This window comes from Lathyrus oleraceus, chromosome 6 (genome assembly GCF_024323335.1).
Source record: "Lathyrus oleraceus cultivar Zhongwan6 chromosome 6, CAAS_Psat_ZW6_1.0, whole genome shotgun sequence".
Classification (NCBI taxonomy): domain Eukaryota; kingdom Viridiplantae; phylum Streptophyta; class Magnoliopsida; order Fabales; family Fabaceae; genus Lathyrus; species Lathyrus oleraceus.
The window spans coordinates 414404379-414430808 of NC_066584.1; the positions used below are offsets into that span (position 1 = coordinate 414404379).

Genomic DNA, 26430 nt, shown 5'->3' on the forward strand with positions numbered 1-26430 from the left:
ACGTATTGTATGACCCTCCTGAAAAGCCATCGGTTATGAAGTGGATGTAGATGCACCAATATGCTCATCCTCACATACCAACGTCGATGGAGTGCCCCGTCCTAAACCACATTCGAGAACCCAACCATCATTGTCTCGTGTTCGCGTCACTACCATAATAACAAAAAACACATTAGAAAAAAATCGGAACACTTGTTACAAGAATTCCGATGCATTAACTTTTCACAATACCAAACCACTTTGCAAAGGAGTTCCGACGATGATTTTAACAAACTGGAAGACATTACAAATGAGTTCCGGTGTTTAGTACAAGAATAATAAATAATATCCTAAGAGTTGTTATGACATTATAAGATCGGAAGACTTACGATTAATTGAGTTCTTGTTTGTAATTTGTGTATTAGAAAAGTTCCGGGAAAAAAATTCAGCTTGATTGGACCATTTGAGATAGAGAGTGAGAAAAAGTGAATTTTTTTAAAATTAAATTGTTTATGCGAAAATATTTTGGTTAAATAAAAGTATAAAGTTGGGGTAAGAGGATAAATAATGAAAATATAGAATATAATTTTCCTGGTGTTAAAGTGGTAACGTATGAAGCCAGTAATTCTCTTTCTATTACTCCATAGTAACATCGATGATTACGATTTCTCCACACACACAAAATTATCATTGTAATCTTTTTCAAATCTAATGGTTTCATTAATGAATTAGATTAGAGTAAATAATTTAATTATTATTCATTCAAACTACTATAGGGTAAAAAAATCCCCAAATTGGAGGCAACGCAAATTTCGCAGAAAACACCACACAGCAGCAACAACATCAGTGGCCCAGTAGCTTTTTCGGAACCCACACACACAACACTCACTACTTTGCATCGTAAAAGCTCGTATCGAATCTTGTCCCACACACTTTCTCTGCTCTCTTCAGTAACCAGGTTTGTGTCTCTAACCCTTTTTTTCTTCCCTTTTTTATGCCTGCTTCAGTTTAGATTAGATCTCATCATTGTTCTTGATTTGTGTTTTTTATTTATTTTATATTTTAGATCCGTGATTTTAAACCTATTGATGGGTTAATGGATGGTTATGTTTCTATATTTGGGTAAAAGTTTAGTTGAAAATATTTGTGTCAGGACTTTTTTTGAGTGAATACTAAGTGGGGCTATAGATATGATTTAGACAGTGTAAAGAAAAAGATCAAAAGAATTAGTAATAAAGATTAATTGATATAATTGATTACTTCATTTTGCTAACTTTTTTAGTTTTGAAGTAATTGATTTTTGGTTTACTGTGTTTGTTATTGAATTCTAATCTGTTTTTGTTTGAGAATGATTAGCCTTTTTCCACTTTTCTTTCAACCTTCTTTTATTGTTCAAACCGATTTGATTTGAATGTAACCTATACGTGTATCTGCGAGGGATGTTGTTGCACATTCAAGTTTCAGTTGTTTGTGATTGAAGTTCTCTAAAAGGCTCATTTTTTAATAGCGGAAACAAAATTTATTCTTTAGTGATATATGTAGAAAGGCTAGGAAGAGGAAAATTATAGGAAAGTTTGTGGTTCTTTCTAGTTGTCCTACAAAAACTGTCATGCAAAAACAGCATGCTGTTATATGAATCAATGATTGATTATAACGAGTTTTGATAGAGTTGCTATGCTCTTCAATGTAGATCTTGTTTAGGGTATAAGTATTTGGTTAATAATAGAGAAGTTAGATGTAGGGTTTCTGCAAAAGTAATTGGGAGCATATCTAAACTGATTTCAACTTTTAAGAAAAAATGTTAGTTAAACCACTTATAAGTTATAACCATTGTAGGATTGTTTCATTTTTTCTTTTCCTATACCTATTGTTCCTCCCATGTAACACATTAATGATAACCTGGGCTGGTGATGCATCTCCTCTTCTCGTATACTCCTTGATCTTTCTCCAGTGTGACGGGGTGGGGTAGTACCTGACTCTTCAATGCCAAAATAAGGCAGATTAGAAAGCATGGTTTAGCAAAGTGTAGAATAGGTGAGTATACGTAAGAGTGCATCCCCTATTTATAGTAGTTTTAGCCTCCGAGCTGTGTTACGCCCCTCACTTTATTGATCAGTCGTTAGATTCTTATCTTAACTTTAGAGTTGTTATGGCTTAATCTGGATAAGGACTAAACCCTATGAAGCACAGACACCTCTAGAAGTAGGCGTGTCGCAGTGTCCGACACTTGTATGACACTCGTACGACCCATGTCGTAAAAGTCAAACAAGTGTCGGAAAAGTCAGACAAGTGTCCCTAAAAAATTGGTTTTTTCTTTGCATCCACGCATTTTGAATCGGTGTCCAATACCCATATGACACTCATACAACACGTGTTCGATAATTCAGACAAGTTTTCTTTAAAAAAATTGTGTTTTCCTTTTCCTCAACACACTTTATACATTTTCTAGACAAATCTCATGCACGATTAGAAGGGTTAAACATGTAGTGAAGCAATGTTATCAATGAAAAACTAAATGACATTAATTTTGATTAGAATATTTTTAACTCTTTTGATATCAGATGAATATATGAAACTCAAATACTATGACATATATATATATATATATATATATATATATATATATATATATATATATATATATATATATATATATATATATATATATATATATATCGGTGTCGGTGTCCTAGATTAATGACCCGTGTCCGTGTCGTGTCGCGGTGTCCTTGTTGGAGTCCGTGCTTCATAGACTAAACCTTTGCCCCATGATATTAGTAAATGCAGTTAAATGCCCAGCATATCAGTTACGACTTTGAATGATGAGTTCTTATCGCATCATTTGACCTCATGTGGTTGATCTCATTTACAAGGTTAGCTATTTGGGCCTGATCTCCCGGCTACTGCTATTGGATCTTTAGTACCAATATCTGATACGCCTTTAGGTCGGGCTTCATAAATCCATATCGTTATACATTTGAAACATGTGGCTGGCTTAAAACGAATAATAGATAAGTAGCGGTTACAAGGTTCCAATTTTTTAGTAATGTGGAATTTGCAATGATCACGCCAGTATGCTTATAAAAGATGCAATGTTTGGGGTCATATGCTAAGGTAATTTTGTCTATAGATCAGATGTCTAATATCCAATTTATAGAATGACCACAAGAACTAGATGAGTTGTGCTATAAGAAAGCTGCACATTGTTGTGTCCTTTTGATTTCTTATATTCAATTTAGCTTAGCAAAATTACCGTTCAGCAAGATGGTTGAATGTTGTCTTGATTTGTATTATCCTTCCCATACTTTATATGCTACCTCCCACAGTTTGTGTCAGATTCAACAGCAAATGATGGGAAAATCAAGGCTAATTTTTTGTAAAATAATTCATCAAAACTTTTTTGAAGAAATCTAATTTGTTACAAAAATTGCAGGAGAAGAAGACTGAGAACCACAATGAGTCTAGCATGTCTTGTGTGCCATAGTGTGGAAAATCCATCACCATCTCACTCTTTCAGAAGATCGGTTTCAAATTCAGAAAGCGAAGGAAGATGTTACGCTATTACAAACTGCTTAACAAGGAAATTACATGTTCACCCCCCTACAATACACTCTTTCGCAGCACCATCATCTTCCAAAGTCACCCCTCAACCTACTATCTCAAGTAACGGGGAGATAACCGGTCCTCCACGGCTTGTAAGAAGTCGTGCTGTGAGAAGAGACATAGTACAAGATTGGAATTTTGATGAACTTGTATCTGCTTAGTCAACAACATGCTAGAGAAAGGCCAATGACTCCTCTTATGCAATAGTTTCTCTCTTTTAAAATTTGGGGGAAGTTTCTTGTGACATAGTTTAGACTTTAGGCATGACATGACATTTACTATCTTGCTGCCTTAAATTTTGTTATGAGTTCAACTGAACTCTCTAGTTTTCCTGTATACAAACAAACTTAATGCATGACAGTGTTTATGTTTTCTTTGGTATTGTTCTTTTGGTTCACAGCCTCCCATTTTAAAATCTCGATTTTTCGTCTAGAAGGTAATATCTAGTTATCTACCAAAGGTTAATCATGTATAGAAGAATTGAATCTGAGACATTATTGATGCTATTATTTCCAACTGTACTCCATAGTTCTCTTTCATGTTATCATCATGTTAGAGAAGTTATATTTCTACTGTACTTCATAGTACTATTCCATGTTAACAACATAAAGGAAAGTAGCAACTGACAATTTCAGTTATACTATAATAACCATCCATGTTGCCTTGGTTTTATTTTATTGTATTTCATGTTGAGCTTTAACTTATTATGCAAGCAATTATACCATGTTTGTGTTTTGATTCTTCCACTTTACTTTGAACATTACTTGCACAAACATAAAATAATGCAAATTGGGTTTACTCAAGCTCTAATAATGCAAGTTTTAGACTTCAATGATCCAATCTTTGATGAGTTTCCAAGTAGCATCACACCATTATAAATACCTGTGTGCAATCTCATTTTGATTGCTTGATTTCTTCGAATATTTGAACGTTGGATATATTTATTAAACTTCATTCTATCTTTTTGTTTTAGCTGTAATCCAATTTTCGTATATTTTTTTAATGGTAAAATAATATATTAATAAAAAAAGGTGAAAATTACAAAAATAGAATAATTTTAAAGTAGAACAAGTGTATATAGAACTATAAAAAATACAAATAAAAAAATCAACAAGAAAAAAACACAACAACCAACATAACAAACTAAACTAAACATAAGCAAAAGTGTCAAAGTAGCTAAAGACCAACCCTTTAGAATTCAAGTTAAAACTCATACCGCCAAAACCACCATGAATAGATCATAATCCAACAAGAAAAAAACAAAACCACATACTATAGCCTACCTCAGAAATAAGGAAAACACTCTATCCATTATTGATTAAGGTAGATGATAGGGTTTTAAAGCCAATCAGAGTATGTGCATGAGTTCACCCATGGTCTCCCTAGAAACTATTTTCATATCAAAAAAAAATATTCTCCTCTTCCACCTCTTTCACGGTTGTTTTAACACCATTTAAGATAACATAACCAAACCAGATCATAACTAAAACCAAACCACCCTTATACTTGACCCTGTCATTTAAAGAAAAGAAAGCCTAAAAAAGAAACATATGGTCACTAGGAAGAACTACCATCCAACCTAACAATCAGAAGATCCTATATCACAAACAAAATTAACTAACAAATGACAAAAAGATGAGAAACTGACTCAACCTAATTAAAAAAGGACAAGAGATCCTACTAGGATCAGTAATCACCCCCTTTTAAATAGGTTCTCTCTAAAAGTGAACCTATCTTACAAACATTCACAAGAGAAGACCAACATTTTAGGAGGAACCCATCTATTCAAGATAAAGAGAAAGGTTAAATTCTTAGCCATAAGAGACGAAAAAGAACTAACAAATTGAACATGATAAGTAGAGGCAACAAGGAAAAAAATACTTATCTCTCTCTTGAGAGAGAATAACATTTTATAACATAGAGAAGATTTTAAACACATGGAATTCTCTAAGAAAGAAGAGTCTCATTCAATTGAGATTTCAAACCAGGTCCTTGTTATCCACCCCACCAATCCCTTCCACCAACCCATTTGATTGGATGAAATTAGAAAATAGATTAGGGAACTTGAACTTTAGGGGAACGTGTCCTAACCAAGTGTCTTTTTAGAAGGAAGTTTAGAGGTCAGACTCTACTTTCCTAAGGATACCATCAACAAACCAATCAGAAGGACTTATCTATTTTAACTCAAGAAAAGACACATCTTTCCACCGATATGAAGTAGATCGGAATCCAAATGTTCTTCTCCCTCGAAAAGAGGAAAAAGAGTGAAACATCATTATCTAACTATAAAAATATTAAACCCCATGCCTGAAACACCTCTATAACAACTTTCATCTCCACTTAGTCAAAATGGCTAGATTAACTAGTTGAAGGTTCCTAACTAGTAACCCCCAATTTACTCCCGGCTTACAAACATTCTTCCATTTAATTCCGGAAATCTTAAATTCCCTTTCACGCTTTTCCATTGAAACATTCTATGTAACTTAATGAGTTTATTTCACGCCTATACTGGAATCATCAGAAAGGACAAAAGGATAACATTAAACATACAATTAAGAAGAACCACTCCACTTTGGGTGCTAAACTATTGAGTTGGACACCCATTAACCAACACCACATGGTTACCATTGAACATACTAACTCTTTTACATGCAATCCACTTCTCATTAAAACCAAATTTGATAAACATATAATCTAGAAAACTCGAACTAACTGAATCATACATTTTTTCAAAATCCACCTTAAAAATAAGACAAACTTTCTCAAAATTCACCTTAAAATTTTTTTTTCTTTATATTTTAAATTTAAATTATTTAAAAATAAGATAAAAATTAATTTAACATTTGAAAATAAAAAAAGAATTAATGTGGTCGTCTATGTAATTTAATTTTTTTTTACTAAAAATACACGTGCTATAAATAATACACATAGCAGCTTAATTAGAATTAAAAAAAAACTTAATAAAATATTATTAAAAAGGCTAATATATTCCAGTTAAATTTTGTAACAAATTAAATAATTTTTTTTCTTCTAAAAGATTAAATTAGCTGTGAGGGCATTATTGATCTTCACTCATTTTGGTCTCCTCTATTAAAAAAAAATTAAAGCGATGTTTAGAAGAAAATAACATTTATCTGAAACTGCCCATCCATCCATTGTTCCAGAATTTGAATTACTGAAAAACAATCGCAACATACACAATCCAATTCCGTTTCTAAATAACAATGCCTCCAATTCCCAAGAACAACAACAACAACGCCCCTTTCTCCATTTCCACACTTTTCCTTTTCTTCGCCGTCATCTCCATTTTCTCTCTCGCATTCTTCTTCTCTTCCTCCACCACCACCACAACCATCTCACACCGTTCTCTCACTCTTCAACCCCTCACCTCTTCCGCCATCAACGTCTACGTCGCCGATCTTCCCAAATCCCTCAACTACGCCCTCCTTAACCGCTACTGGTCCTTCGATGCCGATTCCCGGCTCGGCAGTGAGGCAGACGGTGAAATTCGATCCACCAATCTGGGCAAAACCCTAGAAATTCCACCGTATCCGGAGAACCCAATTATTAAACAGTATAGTGCGGAGTACTGGATCATGGGGGATCTTATGACACCTCCTCAGTTACGATCTGGGTCATTCGCTAAACGGGTTCTCGACGCACGTGAAGCTGATGTGGTCTTTGTTCCCTTTTTTGCCACTCTCAGCGCTGAATTGCAACTCGGTACGGCTAAAGGAGTCTTCAGGAAGAAGGTTGGGAACGAGGATTACCAGAGGCAGAGGGAGGTTATTGATTTTGTGAAGAATACTCAAGCTTGGAACCGTTCTGGCGGTCGAGATCATGTGTTTGTTCTCACTGGTATGTTTTCTCTTCTTGAAATTTGCAACCTTGTTTGTTGTTGTTAAAGTTATGAATTTTAGGCCCTATTTGGTAACACAAGCTCTCATCGTGTACTAGTAAGTGCTTATGCAGTAGATACTTAAAATAATTTCAAATTGTCTTCATATAAGTTATCTTATATAAATTGATATCATTAGATAAACTGTTTTCATAAGCTATTAGGTTAATGCATGTATAGAAATAAATCTAAAAGAGAAAATTAAGTGGAGTGCTGTTACCTGCTTATGAGTTAGTCTTTGGAATTGTCAGGTTATGTTAAAACTGAAGCATTGTTTGGCAGACCCAGTTGCAATGTGGCATGTTAAAGATGAGATTGCCCCGGCTGTTCTCCTTGTTGTGGATTTTGGTGGGTGGTATAGACTTGACTCAAAGTCATCCAACTGTAGCTCATCTGAAATGATCCAACACACTCAAGTTTCTGTAATTAAAGACGTGATTGTTCCGTACACACATCTGCTTCCGACTTTGCACTTGTCAGAAAACCAGAAGCGCCACAACCTTCTTTATTTTAAAGGAGCCAAACATAGGCACCGGGTTAGTATTGTCTCTTTTTGGAGTTGGACTAGCCTTGCATGCTTTTTCTTTTGGAACTTTACTCTAGCATCTTTCATGATTTATTTTGGGACTCTTTAACTACTCTTTGGTTTTAAGTCATCAAATTTGTTGGGTGTTGTGCTTTCTGTCTCATGATACTTATTTTATGTGGATTTTTCATGTCATGCACTTCTGTTGTGAAATTTGTTGTGTGTTGTTGTCTGTCTCATGATACTTGTTTTATGTGAATTTTTCATGTCATGCACTTCTGTTGTGAAATTTGCTGGGTCTTGTTCTTTCTGTCTCATGATACTTGTTTTATGTGGACTTTTCATGACTTGCACTTCGATATCAGATATTCTTAGCTGTGAGATGTAGTTGCAGCAATAGCAATAGCAATTTATTAATTATATGCTGTTTTATGTTAAGTGTTATGACTTAAATTTGTATTGAAATTGCCCTTAGTGTTGGCATCCCCAAAACAAAAGCGTTATTATTCAATTATTCTTGTGCCTCTTACTTGAAAAATGGATAGTACCTGTGAAATCACTCTTTACCTGTCTTCTCAAAAGAAGTTGGATATGCCTCTAGATGAAGACCATCACTTGCTAGTTTTTCAATGTAGTGTTTTTCTTTTAAAGCTTCATAGCAATATGAGCTGTTGTGATTGTATTTTTGTGTGTCAAATATGATCACACATGCTGTATATTTATATGCAAATATGATTATACACAATAGGTAATAATATAATTTACACTTATGATTAATTTAATGTTAATCAATACTAATTAATTGATAACGGATTCTCGCCGGATCGTATATATTGTATGATCCGAGCTTGTTAAAAATATAATTCATTCGAGAACCCTTGAGAGACTTGGTAAACATATTAGTCAATTGATCTTCAGATTTGACAAATTATGTGGTTATTTCTCCTGACAGGACTTTGTCTCTTACATAGTGACAGTCTATTTCTATGTGCTTGATCCGTTCATGAAACCGGATTGGATGCAATATGGAGTGTCGTTTGATTGTCGCATATGGGTTTTGTGGCATGAAGGTCTCCCAACCTAAGTTCTTTGAGCAAATTCTTAAGCCATGCAAATTCCTTTGAGGCTGCTGCCATAACACGATATTCAACTTCAGCACTAGATAGTGCAATTGTGTTTTGTTTCTTGCTCCTCCATGAGATCATATTTCCTTCAATAAAAACACAATATCCAGAAGTGGATTTCCTATCAGACGGTGATCCTGTCCCGTCTACATCTGAATAACAAGTGATTCTAGCATCACCCTTGTCTTCATATAATAGGCCTCTTCCTGGTGCATTCTTTATATATCTGAGAATCTGAATAATTGCACTCCAATGAGTATCATATGGAGCGTTCGGGAATTGACTCACAATGCTCATTGCAAAAGTAATATCTAGATTGGTGGCGGTAAGATAATTGAGTTTACCAACTAGACGTCGATATCTTTCCAGGTCTTTCAACAGATCCCCTTGACCCGAAAGAAGCTTGACGTTGGGATCCATAGGAGTATCAATCGGACGACAGTCAAGCAAACCAGTTTCAGTTAGGATGTCTAATGCATACTTACATTGGTTAATTAATTGCAATGCATGATGAGGACTTCACAACTTCAATAACTAAGAAGTATCTAAGTGAATCCAAAATCTTTTGTCTGAAAGTTTTTGAAAAGACGAGTTTTGAGTCGCTGGATACCCTCTGTATCGTCTCCAGTGATAACAATGTCATGAACATAGACCACAAGAAATACACGTTGACCAGTGGAGGAATGAAGGAAGAAAACAGTGATTTGCTTCACATCTAGTCATACCAAACTGTATTAAGACAGAGCTGAAGTGACCAAACCAAACACGTGGACACTGTTTCAGTCCATAAAGAGGCGATGAAGCTGACAAACAAGTCTTGAATTACCGGGAACAATAAAACTTGGAGGTTGATCCATATATACTTCCTCCTCCAATTCTCCGTATAAAAAAGTATTTTTAATGTCCAACTGATCAAGTGACCAATGATTAATAACAACCATTGCAAGGAAGAGACGGACTGAACTAATCTTGGCCACTGGAGAACAAATGTCACCATAATCAAGGTCAAATATTTGTGTATCCCTTGGCTATCAAACGAGCTTTGAAATGATCAATCTGACCATCTGGTCCAACTTTCACTGTATAAATCCAATGACATCCCACTGTAGTTTTGTCTGAAGGTAAAGTAACAATGTCCCAGGTGTTATTCGAATGCAATGCAGCCATTTCTTCCACCATCGCCTGATGCCAATTGGGATCAGTCAGAATTTCACCTGTAGACTTAGAAATAGACACAAAATCTAAAGTAGACACAAAAGAAACATATGAAGTAGAGGGACACTCATAACTTAAAACACAAATATATTTAGGATTTGGATTATGAGATCGAATACCTTTTCATAATGCTATTGGAAGGTCAAGTTCAGGTGATGTAGCTGGAGGAACAGTTGGAGCAGGAGATGGTGCTGGTGGATCAATATCATCTCTAACTTTCGATGGACGGGATCCCCTTCGCTGGTAGACCTGCAATGAAGGTTTAATGAGTGTGGGGATGATAGAAGGGATATCTCGACCATCTAAATTACAAATCTCATCAAGTGACACAAAGGTAGAGAAAAAAAGAGAACCTTCAAAGAATGTAACATCGGAGGAAACAATGTATCGTTGAAGTTGAGAACAAAAACAACGATATCTCTTTTGTATACGTGAGTAGCCTAGAAAAATACATTTGAGAGATTTGACGGAAAGTTTGTCATTATCTGAAATAAGATAATGAACAAAGCATGTGCAACCAAAAACGCAAAGAAGAATGAGGTAGAGATCATATTGCAGATTCAAAATAGAGTATGAAATTTGATCTTGAAGGACCGATGAAGGCATTCGGTTGATAAGGTGACATGCTGTGAGGAGAGCATCACCCCAAAAACGAGAAGGTACATTGTGGTGAAGTAAAAGAGTCTGTGCGGTTTCAACTAAATGATGATTCTTCCGTTTAGCAACACCGTTCTGTTGTGGTGTATGAGCACATGATGGTTGGTGAGTAATTTCTTGTGATGTTAAAAAAGATTGAAACTGGGATGACATATATTCACGAGCATTATCAGTGTGTACAATTTTAATAGAAATGTTAAACTGATTTTTAATCTCAACATAAAACTCTTGGAATATATGAAAAACATCTGAACGATTTTTCATTATAAATAACCAAGTGCATTGTGAGAAATCATCCATGTAATAATATCCTAAAGTAGACTTCACACGACTAGGACCCAAATATCAGAGTGAATTAAAGCAAAAGGTGATGCAACACTCTTATGTACTCGTTGACAATAAATACTACGAGTATGTTTGCCTAATTGACAGGACTGACACTTAAAAGATGAAAGCTTAGAAAAACTAGGAACTAAAAGACACATTTTATTAAGACTAGGCTGACCTAAACATTGATGTGTAAGGTCTTGAGAAGCAATAGAAGCACATGCCACCGATGGAGATAGATGATATAATCCTCCAGATTCATTCCCTGCTCCAATCGTCCGTCCTATACGTCGATCTTGAACATAAACAAAATTATCATTAAAAAGGACTGAACAATCAAGAGTACGATTAAGCTTGTGAACATATATTAGATTAAAAAGACAACCAGGAATTTAAATGACAGACTCTAAAGACAAGTTTGGAAGTGGATGTGCCTGACCAAGGCCTTGAACTTTGATTTTAGAGCCATCCGCCACAGGGATAGTAGACAAAGAATCAAAATAAGACAAGTGAGATAAAAGTGATTTATTACCAGTCATCTGATCAGAGGCACCAGAGTCAAGGACCAAGAGAAGATGTAGAGACAAAAGTTACAGGATTACCCGACTGAACAACAACGACAGATGATGATGGTTGATGGGCTGCTTTGAATTGAAGGAAATCATTGTAATCAGTGGCGGGAATAGTAACGTCTTTAGTGATATCCGGTTGAGCAACGACAACGACTCGTGGTTGTTGTTGTTGTTCTCTTGCCTTTGTACGACAATCAGCTTCAATGTGACTGTAACGATTGCAATAGTTACAACCAATACCATGACCATGTTCACCCGGTCCTCCAGTTCGTCCACCACGACCATGATAGCGGGAAGCAATAGCAAATGATTCAGTGGGAGATGGAGTAGAAACCAGTCAAAAAGCATGAGGTGTAACCAAGCGCAACAGTTGTTCACTAACTGCTTCATAGTTAGGAACATTGGATCATGATAAAATCTGGTTCCGAACGGAATCAAGTTCTGATTGTAGTCCGACAAGTGTCCCAATCATGAAATATTTACTTTGTTGTTGAACATAAGTTGTTGCATCTTTTGTAAAAGGCATTAGGGTTGTGAAATTAGTCTTTCACGCATCAAGTTTACTCAGATAGGCTTGCATATCCATATTCTCCAATTTCAACGAGTTAAGTTTGGTGATGACACCATAAAGATTATGGACATCATTAGAGAAGACTTTCTTAGTCTTTTCCCAAACCTCATAGCAAGTGGTAAATGTTTGATACTGTGCTTGGAGATTAGTTGCTATGGAAAACCATAACACAGTGCATAGAGAAGCAATCGGTTTGTTTCCACTTATCGTGTTTGGCGGAGGGAATACTGTCGGATTTTGTAGTTAAGTGATGCTCACATCCTTGACCGGGAAACCACATTTTGAAAGCACCAACCCATATGTTGTAGTTGGCTGTTCCGATTAGTTTCTCACACGGGATAAGTGAAACCTTAGTGAATATGACGAAATTGGTATTTCCCATGATATTTGATGGGTTGAAACAAAAAACCGAGAGCAGATCTGGAAAGAGTGGAAAGAGTGCAGGGAGGCGTTGTTGGCGACGAAAACGGCGATGGGAGGGGCGGCGGGATGGGCTGCCACGCACGGCTGGTAGGGAGGCGCGTGAGATTCATGCGTAGGCAGAGTGAGGGCGCGTAGACCAGCGGGAGGCGTCGCGGTTTTTGGATTCCGGCCGATCGGAAGGAGATGAATCCGACAGTATGATTATCTTGCCGGAAGGTCTTTAGGAGCGGCGGCGGCGTTCGTGGTAGTGCCGTGGCTGATAGGAAATTTGTGGAGAAGGAAAAAGAAATTGTGAAGACAATAGGTCAACCAGCTCTAAATACCATGATCACACATGTTGTATATTGATATGCAATTATGGTTATATACAATAGGTAATAATATAATTTACACTTCTGACTAATTGAATATCAATCAATACTAATTGATTGATAATGGATTCTCAACCTGAGCATTATGATTTCACTTTTTGTAGATATTTATCCAATAGATTTTTTATTACGCTAGTCTTTCTAATCCTGAAAAGCCTATGCTTTATCTGTTCTGTGCTAATCTCATTGACAAATTGTTCAAATTACAGGGAGGCCTGGTTAGAGAGAAGTTGTGGGATCTATTGATCAATGAGCCTGGTGTTATAATGGAGGAAGGCTTCCCTAATGCGACCGGGCGAGAGCAATCAATACAAGGGATGAGAACATCGGAGTTTTGCCTGCATCCAGCTGGGGATACACCCACTTCATGCCGACTTTTTGATGCCATACAAAGTCTTTGCATACCTGTTATTGTCAGCGACAACATTGAGCTCCCATTTGAAGGTATGGTGGACTATACAGAATTTTCAGTTTTTGTAGCAGTTGGTGATGCACTTAAACCAAGCTGGCTAGTCAATCATATTCAAAGCTTTTCAAAACAACAGAAAGACATGTTCCGCCAAAACATGGCTCGGGCACAGCCCATGTTTGTCTATGATAATGGTCATCCAGGTGGTATTGGCCCTGTACCTTTGGATGGTGCAGTGAATAATATATGGAAGAAAGTTCATCAAAAGCTGCCAATTATAAAAGAAGCCATAATTCGAGAGAAAAGAAAACCACCTGGTGTATTGGTTCCACGACGATGTCAATGTACTTAGGTAGTTCTTTATGTTTCCTTTCTATCAATGCGAATATGTGTCAATATCTAGTTCGAGTTTGCATCAAAATGTTTTTTTTTTGGTTTGACGTGGAATAGGAGAAATTAGTAACCATTGACATTGAGTAGTGTTACTTTGTATTTCATTTTCGTTACATTCTCGTTGCACCTGAATTGATCTATTTTTATCATTTGTATTGTAAGAATCAAATTTATTAAATGAAAAAATATTTTACAAGATTGCTACTGTTTTCTGTTTTTTTTCTCATCAATCTGTCTCCACAAAGACTTTTTCCCAATTCATAGCGATGTTTTGTTCAATCTGTATGATTAGCTTATAATACAAGTTGTCACAAATCTCAGAGCAGAGGTGAAATTCAGGTCTCTGATTCTGCTTGGTCTATGCAGAAACAAAAATATGTTTCAATGTCTAGAGTACATAGGATCTGATTGCAGCAAAAATGGATAGCCAATCCCTCTCCTCTTAGAAGGAAACACTACAAAAAGGATGCTCACTACAAAACCAACCACAAGGGGAAGAGTGTTGGTCACCTTCCTAGGCATTCCAGGATAATAACATTTCACAACATCATAGTGCAAACCTGCAAAAACAAGAAAAGAGAGCAAGGACAGTAATGCATGGAAAAAATCAGACCAAGTAAGCCTGTAATCTGATGGCACGCAGGGTTTCTTCCTGCCACTGCAAAAAGTCCATATCCCTCTAAATGTTGCCACTCCCTGCCAGTGGCCGTTTTGAAGCTGTCGGTGAAGGTGAAGAAGACACAGGACACTGCCAACATAAATAGGAAGATGCCCGTCAACCAGCGATTCAAAATGCTGCATTCGCCATCGTTGGTTAAGATAGGTGCAAAAATGCTGAAGGCAAGAGTTGTCACTGTTGGTAAGAGAATATTGAGCCTAGCTGTCCCACTCAATATTGCATTTATAACATAGAAGTAGTGAGATTCATCCATGTCATAATCTTCAAGATCATAATAATCATCCTCACTATGCTCAGAGTGAACATCCATATCTTGGTTGGTTGAGTTCATTTCCACAAAACAGCTATGAGCTAGCAGAATTCCAAAAAAGTGAGACTTCAGGATGTTTGTGATAGTCCTTAGGTTCAAGTGTTTTCTAGACCTTGTTTTTTCTTTATGTTTCTTTCTACCTTTGGAATGGAAATTCTTGTTCTCAGTTGTAGGAATATACTTTTCCTTCTACATAAACAACTTCTCACCATACTTTGCTTTCAACTTGGGCAATTTTAATGCTTTAAGGTGTTTAAAAAGGAATTTTCAACTTAAGTAGTTAAGCATCAATAAATGCGTTTGGTGCAAGACAGTGGTTTTATGTACAATTATGGGCCATTTATTTGAAGTGTGTGAAGAGCATTTCCTTTATAATTTTATGGATTAAGTCAGCAAAATGTCTCTTCATTATGAGTCGCATTGATTTTAGTCTATAGAAAAATATCTTTCAATTTAAAGCACTTTTAATTTAGTGGACATAAAATGAAGACGTGTGATGTGTGATTAGGTTTAATTTGTGTGATTTAATTTAGGTTGATTAAAGAATATTATTAATTACTCATTTTTTTTCTATTAGATGTTTTATTTGAGATTTTCGTACTTTTATAATAATGATTAATTAAATTGAGACCAGCGTAATGTGCGGTTGTTGATTAATTTATATTTTTATGTTGAATTTTAATTATTTAATTTTTTTTATAGATATAGTTAATATTTATATATTATAATAATATATTGTGAATTTTTTTGTTGACAAATATCATCAATATATATTTTTTGAACATTTGAATTAATGACAAATAAAAAGGAAAATATAAGTTGGTAAGTTGAGAATGACATATTATTTTCTTTTTACAAATTTGAATAATTAAAAAAAGATATAATCGATGATTTTATTTTCACTCATTTATTTGTTATACATGTATCTTATTTAAATATTTATTTTAAATTGTTTACATATATATCATATAATGTACACTATTTTATATTCTAGTCGTTAAGTATTGAAATTGTTAAAGTAAAACTTTGATTTTTTATATAAAACTACAATAAAAAAATTGAGTTTTATTTTTACATTGAGTTTTAAATTTTTTATCAATAAAGTTAATACATTTATAATATAATAATGTATTATAAATTTCGTTTGACAAATATAATCAATTATTTTTTGAACAACAATATAAACTAATGAAAAATGAAAAGGAAAACATATGCCAATAAATTGAGAGTAAAATATATTTTTACAAATTTAAATAACTATAAAAGATATATTTGGTGGTTTATTTTTTATTTTCATTCTCATTTATTTTTTATACATGTATCTTATTTAGATATTTATTTTAAATTGTTTACGTCATGTGATGCATAGTATTTTTATATTTTAGTTGTTATAAAAGATATAATCGGTGATTTATTTTTTATTTTCATTCTAATTTATTTTTTAAAATACATGTATTTTATTTAAATATTTATTTTAAGTTGTTTATATATGTTTCATGTGATGCATTATATTTTATATTTTAGTTGTTAAATTTTGAAATTGTTAAAGGAAAACTTTAATTTTTTTTTATATATAACTATAATAAAAAAAATTGAGTTTTATTTTTACATTGAGTTTTAATTATATTAATTTTTTTTACAGATATAGTTAATACATTTAAATTAGAATTCGAATCAATGGCCTTTCATATAGAATAAGTAGATTTTTTTTTTCAAAATAACCATTTTTTTCAAAAAAATTACCAAAATAACCGGGTTTTGAAGAGGATGCGTCAGATGAATTGGTGCATCCCCAATGCATGAAGAGGAGGCGCCAATAGCATTGACGCATGCATTGGGCTCCTCATGAGAAGGCGCCAATGCTAGTGGCGTCTGTGTGTTGTGTGGACGCCAATTATCTGGCGCCTATGTATGCTTGGTTGTGTGGACGCCGATCCCTCAGACGCCCACGTGTTTTGTACCATTGATGTTCCGTCTCTATAAATACCACGCATTGGATATAATATTTTTCACTCAAACTCATCTCCTAATACCATAATTTGTCTAGTTCAACCACCATCAATTTCAATTTTCTCTATTTCAACAATGTCTGCATACATTCAGAAACGAAATGTTGATGTAATATTTTCCGCCGTTGCGGCTCCAATACAGATTCAACTTTGGAAAACAGATACGTTTGAACGTCTTAAACTGACGTTGTATAGTTGGTTAGAGGGAGAAATTGGAGAGGGTGAATGGATTAGAAGAATACAATGGCTTGTGTCCACGTTCAACCAAAACGGAGAAGTGCGCGAATGGGTGGATATTAAGACCGACCAAGACGCTCGTAGAATGATGCATTACATGTTCAAAATTGTTTTGATGGTTGTAATTGCATAGTTCTTGTATTGTATTTGTTATAATTATTTGTTTTACTGTTTATGTAATGGTACTTTCGTCACAGACGTCTAATATGAAATAAATTTAGTTTTTCATATATTGCAATAGAGGTACATGTAAATTTATCTGGTTGTGCTCGTTCCAACACTAGGACAGTTATTACGATTTTGATCTGGCTGACGGCATGAACTACATAGTCTAACCATTTTGTTCGCCGTATCCATTTCGGTTCAAATCCTGGTGCTGTTTGGGCGACCCTTTTTCTTCCTTCGCATGACTTTGTTGTGACAGACGATGTCCCCTTGATATTCTGGCCAATAATCCTCTTTTGCCACTACGGAAAAACTAATTTTATAAACATTTGAAAGGCTGGCGACTTTGTAAACTTCAGATAGCAAGTAGGATGGATCTCTTCGAACCTTTGAGCATGCCGCAATTACATGGGAGCAGGGGGTACGAAAGGCTTGGAACTTTCCACAGTCGCACCAACCTCTATCTAGTTCGACTCTGTACTGTCCCATCGGCATGCCTTCATTGTGATCCATGGACTCGGCAACACTAAACCAACCTTTAGTTCGGTCAAAGACCGTAACCACGTGTGTGTTTGCTTTGGCAGCTTCATGTTTGATGAATTTCATTGAAGCATCACTAAACAACTGTCCATATTGCAACACTGAACTCCATTTTGAGCGTCTGGTTTCAAACAACGCCCCTAGCCTGAAATATATAGCCTGCACCAAAGCGGTTATTGGTAGGTTACAAATGCCTTTGAAGACAAAGTTCATTGATTCCACAAGATTTATTGTCATGTGGCCCCAACTTTGATCGTTGTCGCATGCCCTAGTCCACTTCTCTAATGGAATACTATCGATCCACCGTACCGCATATTCGTTTGACAATCTTATTTCCTCGCGGTACTGTTTGAAAGAAGGTTCTGATAATGCGTAACCTGCATTGACAACCTTCTTCCGCAACTTCTTATCTTTGATTTCCCGCATGAAATTCTGAGAAATATGTCTAATATAAAACACATGCATTGAAGGAGGATTTTGCGAGCCATTATCAATGTTATTATATGCACTGATGATTGAAGGGTGTCTGTCGGAGATCAAACATAAGTTAGGTTGAGGTGCAACATGCAATCAGAGATTTCTTAGGAAAAAACTCCATCCCTCAGCAGTCTCCCCTTCAACTAGGGCAAAGGCGATTGGAAAAATATTGATGTTCCCATCTTGTGCCACTGCCATCAGTAACATTCCTTTGTATTTTCCGTACAACCATGTACCATCAATTTGTACAATTGGTTTACAGAAAGAAAAACCTATGATACATGGTTGATACGCCCAAAATAGACGGTGAAATATTCTATTTCCAACAACACACATACCATCTGGTGTATAGGCAGGCAATGTTTCCATCTTGACAATTGTCCCAGAAGCATATTCTTTTAGAGCCAACATGTATTTTGGAAGTTGTTTGTAAGATTCCTCCCAATTGCCAAACACTTTTTCAACAGCTTTTGTCCTAGCTATCCATGTCTTCCTATATGATGGAGTGTACTCGTACTTTGCCCTAATATGCGAGATTATTGTACTCACCTTTAACGATGGATTGTCGCCAATGACAGACAATATTTCTTCGCATATTAGCTGAGATCTTAATTTACGATGATCCTGCATTGGATTTGTCAGCATGCATGTGTGATTTGGACCCATTGATCCAATCTCCCAAGACTCACTCCTCTTCCGGTACGAAGCTGACAACCTAAAAAGGCAGTGCTCATTCAGACAATAAACTTTATACCTTGATGCGTCAGTTCTGTCAACTCTGAAATCAGCTGATAGTTCCATGTGGAATTTCTTAATGGATTTTACACATTCCTCTTTTGTGCAAAATGTGTCTCCTTGTTTCAAAGATCCTTGCATCTGCACGTAAGGATTGTACCATACATCTGCTGAAGGTTCATCTGACCCAAATTCAACCTTGTCATGTGTTGGGGTGGGCAGTATACATGACTTGCTGGTATTGGCTCCTCTTCCTCTTCAGCATTCACCATCGAATCAACCATGATCTCAGCTTCTTTTTCTTCGTCATCTGGAACATTCACCTCAGCTTGTTCGTCATGAGTCTCACAAAACACTTGTGACTGATCAATGAACTGAGACACCTGTTGTTGATGTGATAATATATACAACTCTATATCGTTGTAACCGGATTGTTCGTGACTGACAAATATATGCTGAACATCGTCATCATCTCGAATATTCTTCTGATAAAATTTTACCTGGTTTTCTGAAAACCAAACCGAATTTTTATAGATGATTTGGCCCACATTATTGCACTACAATTTCTTTTCTATTCTTTGTTTTAAATGTGAAAATTTTGATCGTCGATTTATTATAAACCGAGTTACCTTTGTGTTTCGAAAACAAAAATCGAACAACTGATGATCAAATATTTCACCTTCGACATGGGCACTGATCATGTAATATTGTGTGGAAGATATTTTGTTCAAATATTAAATATGTATATAGATTTAATGGAATTGAATGCATTGCTAAGTTGTTCATCTGCACAACATAAATAGCGTTGCATTGCTAACTTGGTCGTTGCATTGATAACTTGGTGATTGTGTGTACAGACTGAAGGAGAAGTGTGATCCAAAACGCAGCGGAATTTAAAATTTCTCCTTTAATGATCCTTACGAATGGGCATGATCAGTGATAGAATCGTTACCTCTTGTGGTGATTGTAACCTTTGATGTAGATCTACGGAGCGATCACGAACATTGAACAATGACAACGCCTCTACTCAGTCCACACGAACGGATTCCTTCAATCTCAGTGCTAGCTGCTACAAATGAAGGCTTTGAGAGAGAGAGAGAGAGAGAGAGAGAGAGAGAGAGAGAGAGAGAGAGAGAGAGAGAGAGAGAGAGAGAGAGAGAGAGAGAGAGAGAGAGAGAGAGAGAGAGAGAAAAGAGAGAGAGAGAGAGAGAGAGAGAGAGAGAGAGAGAGACTGAGAGAGAGAAATGAAATTGCAACTGCACTAATACTTCTGCACAAGGGTTCTATTTATAGAACCACTTGTGTGGGCTATAAGCTAAAAAGCCCACTTAAGTGTATGTGGCCCATATCTTATAATATGCCAAAATCACTTAAGCGCGTGGTACCTTACCATATTTTGTGTTCTACTTAAGTACACCGTACCTTACGATGTTCTACAATTCACTTAAGTGTACTGTACCTTACGATGTTCCTTAGATACTCTATCTCTCATCAATCCGTCCTTTGTGTGTGACCCTGTAGGTTTTCGTGGCATTGGCAATTATATTAAATCACGCATTTAACATAATAAACAGTGAGCGGTATCTAGCAACACATCACTGCTACCCAAGACACGAAAATGTCATGTGATCTGACAAATCCTTCTGTGATAATACTTATGTGTATAATTACCCTTTTTCCCTTATGTCTATATTGAACACAAGGCATAGACCGTGTCATCCTTGTCCTGTTCAATATTGGGCCCATAGACATTTATCCTGTTACACAGGATGGGCAAATTCCATCTAGGTCACTCATGTCCCTTAGCATGCTTCGTGGAGTACCCATCAACTATCTTTATGGTCATCCAGTTACGGATAACGTTTGATCAGCAATAAGGCACTCGACTCTACATCTAGGGTCCATAGTGGTTTCAGGTCGAAGGGTGGTATACACCATTATCACCATGAGAATAACTTATGACATTTTGCATAACATTCTATATAGTATTCTCATAGCGGGTCAATCCAGTATAAATATTACTCTTAATATTCATACCTATGTTTAAGACTTGATAACTCCTTATCCATGATCCATGAGATGTGATCATCAGTCTATAAAAATAATAGTCTTCATGCTTTAATGTTATCCCACTTCACAATAAAGCTCGACTACAGATAATTTAAGAATAGTGTCCTTATGTTTAATGTGATCTCATGATTAAGTCACACATGATACATTAAACGGACTATCTATTCTAGGGACTTTATTAAACAAACATAATAAAGAAAAAGCCTTTTATTATTAATAAATAATTCGATACAAGTACCAAAAGTATTGGCCTCTAGGGCTTACACCAACACAGACTTGACCATGCATGCAGTAGAAAGAATCAAACATGCAGAGAAAAGAGTGACAAGAACACACATGCGCCAGGGAATCAAGGAATCTCTGAACCCTGAGCCATAATATTCCCTCCTAGGCGCCCATTCCCTAGGCACCATAAAGTAACTGAGGCGCCAAAAGGAAGGGCGCCCCTTCATAAAATTTGGACTTAGGCGCCACTAGGAAGGGCGCCCCTTCCCATTGCCCTACACTAATGCGCCAAGAGGAAGGGCGCCTCTTCCTTGCATGTGAAGAATCACATGCAGACGCCAAGAGGAAGGACGCATCTTCCCTTGCATGTGGATTCTTCACATGCGCCTAGAAGAGAGATTCCTCACATGTTTTCTGAAGTTTGTCATTCCCTTGTCTTTTCTTGCCAATGCATGCAACCAATCCTGTAACACCCCGATAATAATATGGTAATTATTTAAATTAAGTTAATAATATATTTATTAATTTAATTAGATAATTGGATTATTATTATTATTATTTTGGATTTATTGAATTATTATTTTATTGGGATAATAAAATAAATTGGAAAATATATAACTGTGAAATAAAGAAAAAGAGCCCATATGGTAAAGAAAAGGTTTTCACGTGAAACAGAGAAGCGATTGAGAAAGAGGAGAAAGGGCAAAGAGGCAGAGCAAGAGGAAGAAGATTGGAGAAGAGAAGAGCTTGGAGCTTAGAGATTTCCGGATTAACTCAGGTAAGGGGGTTTATCGTCGTTTAATGGGTATTATGGGTTAGCATGTAATGGGTAGTGATAAACCTTGAATTGACCCTAATTGGGATTGTGAATGCTGAAAATGATGTTGGATAAACTGTGTTAAAAACTGTAATTGAATCGATAATGGTGTGTGTCGTAATCTACTGGACGTATAGCTTTTTACGGAATTGGAATCGGAGGTCCGGAAGTCCTCTAACGGCGGAAAATGCGGAGAATTCTGCATTCTGCTTTGTGTTAGCGCAGGAACTGCTGTTTTGTCTGCGTTAACCGGTTAACCCAGGGTGTTAACCGGTTAACACTGTTACGAATTGAGAATTAGTGGTGTTTTGCCTGCGTTAACCGGTTAACCCAGGGCGTTAACCGGTTAACACTGTTAAGTTTTGGGCAGTAAGCGTGTTTTGCCTGCGTTAACCGGTTAACCCAGGGCGTTAACCGATTAACGCTGTTGCAGAGTGGAAAATTTTTTAGTTTAAATGTTGTGTGCCTAATTGGTGGTTGCCTATATCAGTGTGTGATATGGTAGGGATTATTTCCCGCTGTTTTGAGCAGTATAGGTATTAGTAGAGTGTGCTAATACTGTGTTTAATTATTTGACATGATATGATGTGTTGATACATGTGTTGATGATGTATGATGATATGCATAATGCTGTGAATGTATATATTATGCATGTATTTGTGAATGGACTGTTGTATGGCTTAGAGTGTGAGCATATGTCCATTGTGGATTGTTGTTGATGTTGCATTGCTAGATGATTAGCGTGCATAGCATAGCCTTCGGGGCTGTAGCTAATTCCCATGGTGAGGAATTAGTGAGTGAATTATTGTAGATTTGTTGTTGATGTCTGCATGCTAGATGATTAGTGTGCATAGCATAGCCTTTGGGGCTGTAGCTAATTCCCATGGTGAGGAATTAGTGAGTGAGTCACTAGGTCTCAAATGAGTGGGACTAGTGAGCTTAGTAGCCGTATCTGGATTTGATCGGTGAGCTTGAACTATATGTTCAAGAATAGTCGGTACCGCATGTGTGGAGTCTCATTGCATAATGTATGTATGGCGTATAATATGAATGGATGTATTCCAATATTATACGTGTCGTTGTGTTGGCATTGAGTATGAGTACGATTGAGTTGATATTGCCGTTGCTGAATGTGTAATCTGATTTGGGTGATGAAATGTGTTATTTACTTAACATGACATGATAATTTATAATATTTATTATATCGATTGAGGAACTCACCCTTACAACTATTTTTCAGGTAACGAGCAATGAGTTGAGTAGAAGCTAATACTTGGAGTCTAGTGTGGTCTCCTTAGTGGGTCATGCTCTGATAGATGTAACATCGGGATGGGATGTTTTGAATATTTTATTGATTGGTTGTAAACCATTTTACATGTAATATGTTACATGTTTTGAATGATAATTTGATTTCTATCCGCTGCGTATTATGCAACTGTTTTATTTGATAAATAAATGAGCATGACAGGCTACTTTGATGAGTAGTGTGAAATGTTGTGTGACACCCTTGGATGCATAATTACTCTGATTTATATATGTTGTTATTTTAATTAAATATTTGGGGTATTTTAGAAGGGTGTTACATTAGTGGTATCAGAGCATAGTCGGTCGAGTCGAGTCGTAATTATTCTGTTTCCCTGTACGGGATAGGTGTTGTGTAACCCTATCAGTACTTATTGTTTGGCTTGTTGGGTTTTCAGAATAGAGATGGCTGGAAGAGGTAGAGACGATGCTGCGATTGCTGAGGCTCTGGGTATGCTAGCTGGAGTACTTGGAGGGAATCCGAATGTTGTGGGAATGGGAGTTGCTCGTCAATTGAGTGAGTTCCAGAAGAACAATCCTCCAATGTTCAAGGGAGCATACGATCCAGATGGCGCTCAGAAGTGGTTGAAGGAGATCGAGAGGATCTTCCGAGTAACTGAGTGTGCCGATAACCAGAAGGTCAGGTTCGGTACGCATATGCTGTCAGAAGAAGCTGATGATTGGTGGGTTGCTACCCGCACTGAGTTGGAATCTGCTGGAAATGCTGAGATCACTTGGGCTGTGTTCAGAGAGAGATTCCTGAGGAAGTACTTTCCAGAAGATGTCAGAGGAAAGAAAGAGATAGAGTTCTTAGAGTTGAAGCAGGGTAACAAGTCTGTTACGGAGTATGCTGCTAAGTTCACAGAGCTGTCGAAGTATTACACTCCCTATAATGAGGCTGCTGGAGAATTTTCGAAATGTGTGAAGTTTGAGAACGGGTTACGTCCCGAGATCAAGCAGGCTATTGGATATCAACGGATCAGAGTGTTTTCTGACTTGGTGGACTGTTGCAGGATTTTTGAACAGGATTCCAAAGCCAGAGCTGAGAGCTATCAGCAAAGGGTTGATAGGAAAGGCAAGAATCAGAATGATCGTGGAAAACCGTATGCAGCTGGAAAAGGTTTTCAGAAGCAGAGTGGGATGAAGAGGCCTAGTGGGGGAGACTCCAGTGCCCCTGCTAAATGTTATAGATGTGGTCGGGCTGGACATCGTGTCCATGAGTGTACCAGTGCTGAGATGAAGTGTTTCAAGTGTGGCAAAGGTGGTCATTTGGCTGCAGAGTGCCGGTTGAAGACTGTAACTTGTTTCAACTGTGGAGAGGTGGGTCATATCAGTCCACAGTGTCCTAAGCCGAAGAAAGAGAATCAGTCAGGAGGCAAGGTCTTTGCCTTATCGGGTTCTGAGACTTCTGCAGATGATCGCTTGATCAGAGGTACGTGTTATATTAATGGCTTTCCTCTTGTAGCTATTATCGACACAGGTGCTACTCATTCCTTTATATCTTTGGATTGTGCTGTGAAACTTAAGTTAGAGATATCTGAGATGCATGGTAGTATGGTGATTGATACTCCTGCAAAGGGTTCAGTGACTACTACTTCAGTTTGTTTGAGTTGTCCTTTGAGTATTTTTGGTAGAGACTTTGGAATGGACCTTGTGTGTCTTCCACTAGTACAGGTTGAGGTTATCCTGGGTATGAACTGGTTGGTGTTTAACCGAGTTTCTATCAATTGTTTTGATAAGACTGTGATATTTCCTGAGGTTGAGGAAGGAAAGGATTTGTTTCTATCAGCGAGACAAGTGGATGAGGCAGTAGCAGACGGGGCAGAGTTGTTTATGCTGTTAGCGACTTTGGAGGCTAAAGATAAACTGGTGATTTGTGATCTAGCCGTGGTGTGTGATTTTCCTGATGTGTTTCCTGAAGAAGTGAATGAATTGCCGCCAGAGCGTGAAGTTGAGTTCTCGATTGATTTGGTACCTGGTACTAGACCGATATCGATGGCTCTGTACCGTATGTCTGCTGTTGAGTTAACTGAATTGAAGAGTCAGTTGGAAGATCTGTTGGATAAGAAATTTATTCGTCCGAGTGTGTCACCGTGGGGTGCACCAGTGTTATTGGTTAAGAAGAAAGAAGGTACTATGAGGTTGTGTGTGGACTACAGGCAACTGAATAAAGTGACGATCAAGAATCGGTATCCTTTGCCGAGGATTGATGATTTGATGGATCAGTTGGTTGGTGCGAGTGTGTTCAGCAAAATAGATTTGAGATCGGGATATCATCAGATACGTGTGAAAGTTGAGGATATTCAGAAGACTGCTTTCAGAACGAGGTATGGACATTATGAGTATTCTGTAATGCCTTTTGGTGTGACTAATGCGCCTGGAGTATTTATGGAGTACATGAATAGGATTTTCCATCCGTACCTAGATAAGTTTGTTGTGGTGTTTATTGATGACATTTTGGTGTATTCGAAATCTGAAGAAGAGCATGCTGAGCAATTGAGAGTGGTTTTAGAAGTTCTCCGAGAAAAGAAGTTATTTGCTAAACTGTCTAAGTGTGAATTTTGGTTAGAGGAGGTTAGTTTTCTTGGTCATGTGATTTCAAGAGGTGGTGTTGCTGTTGATCCTTCTAAGATAGAAGCGGTGTCTAAGTGGGGAGCTCCGAAGTCTGTTGCTGAGATTCGAAGTTTTCTTGGCTTGGCTGGTTATTATAGGAAGTTCATTGAGGGATTTTCTAAGTTGGCGTTACCGTTGACGATGTTGACTAGAAAGGGGCAAGCGTTTGTTTGGGATTTAAAT

The 26430-nt window shown here is 36.7% G+C and overlaps 3 protein-coding genes across 3 annotated transcripts; 2 read left to right on the forward strand and 1 right to left on the reverse strand.

Moving 5' to 3' along the window:
* The first annotated feature begins 598 nt into the window (after window positions 1-598).
* Window positions 599-3956, forward strand: LOC127094070 (uncharacterized). Its single transcript, XM_051032940.1, has 2 exons — window positions 599-937; window positions 3413-3956. Exon 2 carries the CDS (start codon window positions 3435-3437, stop codon window positions 3741-3743), a length of 309 nt encoding a protein of 102 aa, XP_050888897.1. The 5' UTR covers window positions 599-937; window positions 3413-3434; the 3' UTR covers window positions 3744-3956.
* Window positions 3957-6690: 2734 nt separating this feature from the next.
* On the forward strand, window positions 6691-14264 carry LOC127094072 (probable arabinosyltransferase ARAD2). The gene is made up of 3 exons (XM_051032941.1): window positions 6691-7440; window positions 7763-8016; window positions 13476-14264. Exons 1-3 carry the CDS (start codon window positions 6807-6809, stop codon window positions 14025-14027), a joined length of 1440 nt encoding a protein of 479 aa, XP_050888898.1. The 5' UTR covers window positions 6691-6806; the 3' UTR covers window positions 14028-14264.
* A 185-nt stretch (window positions 14265-14449) lies between these two features.
* Window positions 14450-15057, reverse strand: LOC127095972 (protein DMP2). Its single transcript, XM_051034611.1, has 2 exons — window positions 14682-15057; window positions 14450-14628 (listed from the first exon to the last, which is right to left on the reverse strand). The coding sequence occupies exons 1-2, from the start codon at window positions 15055-15057 to the stop codon at window positions 14450-14452; spliced, it is 555 nt and encodes a 184-aa protein (XP_050890568.1).
* Window positions 15058-26430: the final 11373 nt, after the last annotated feature.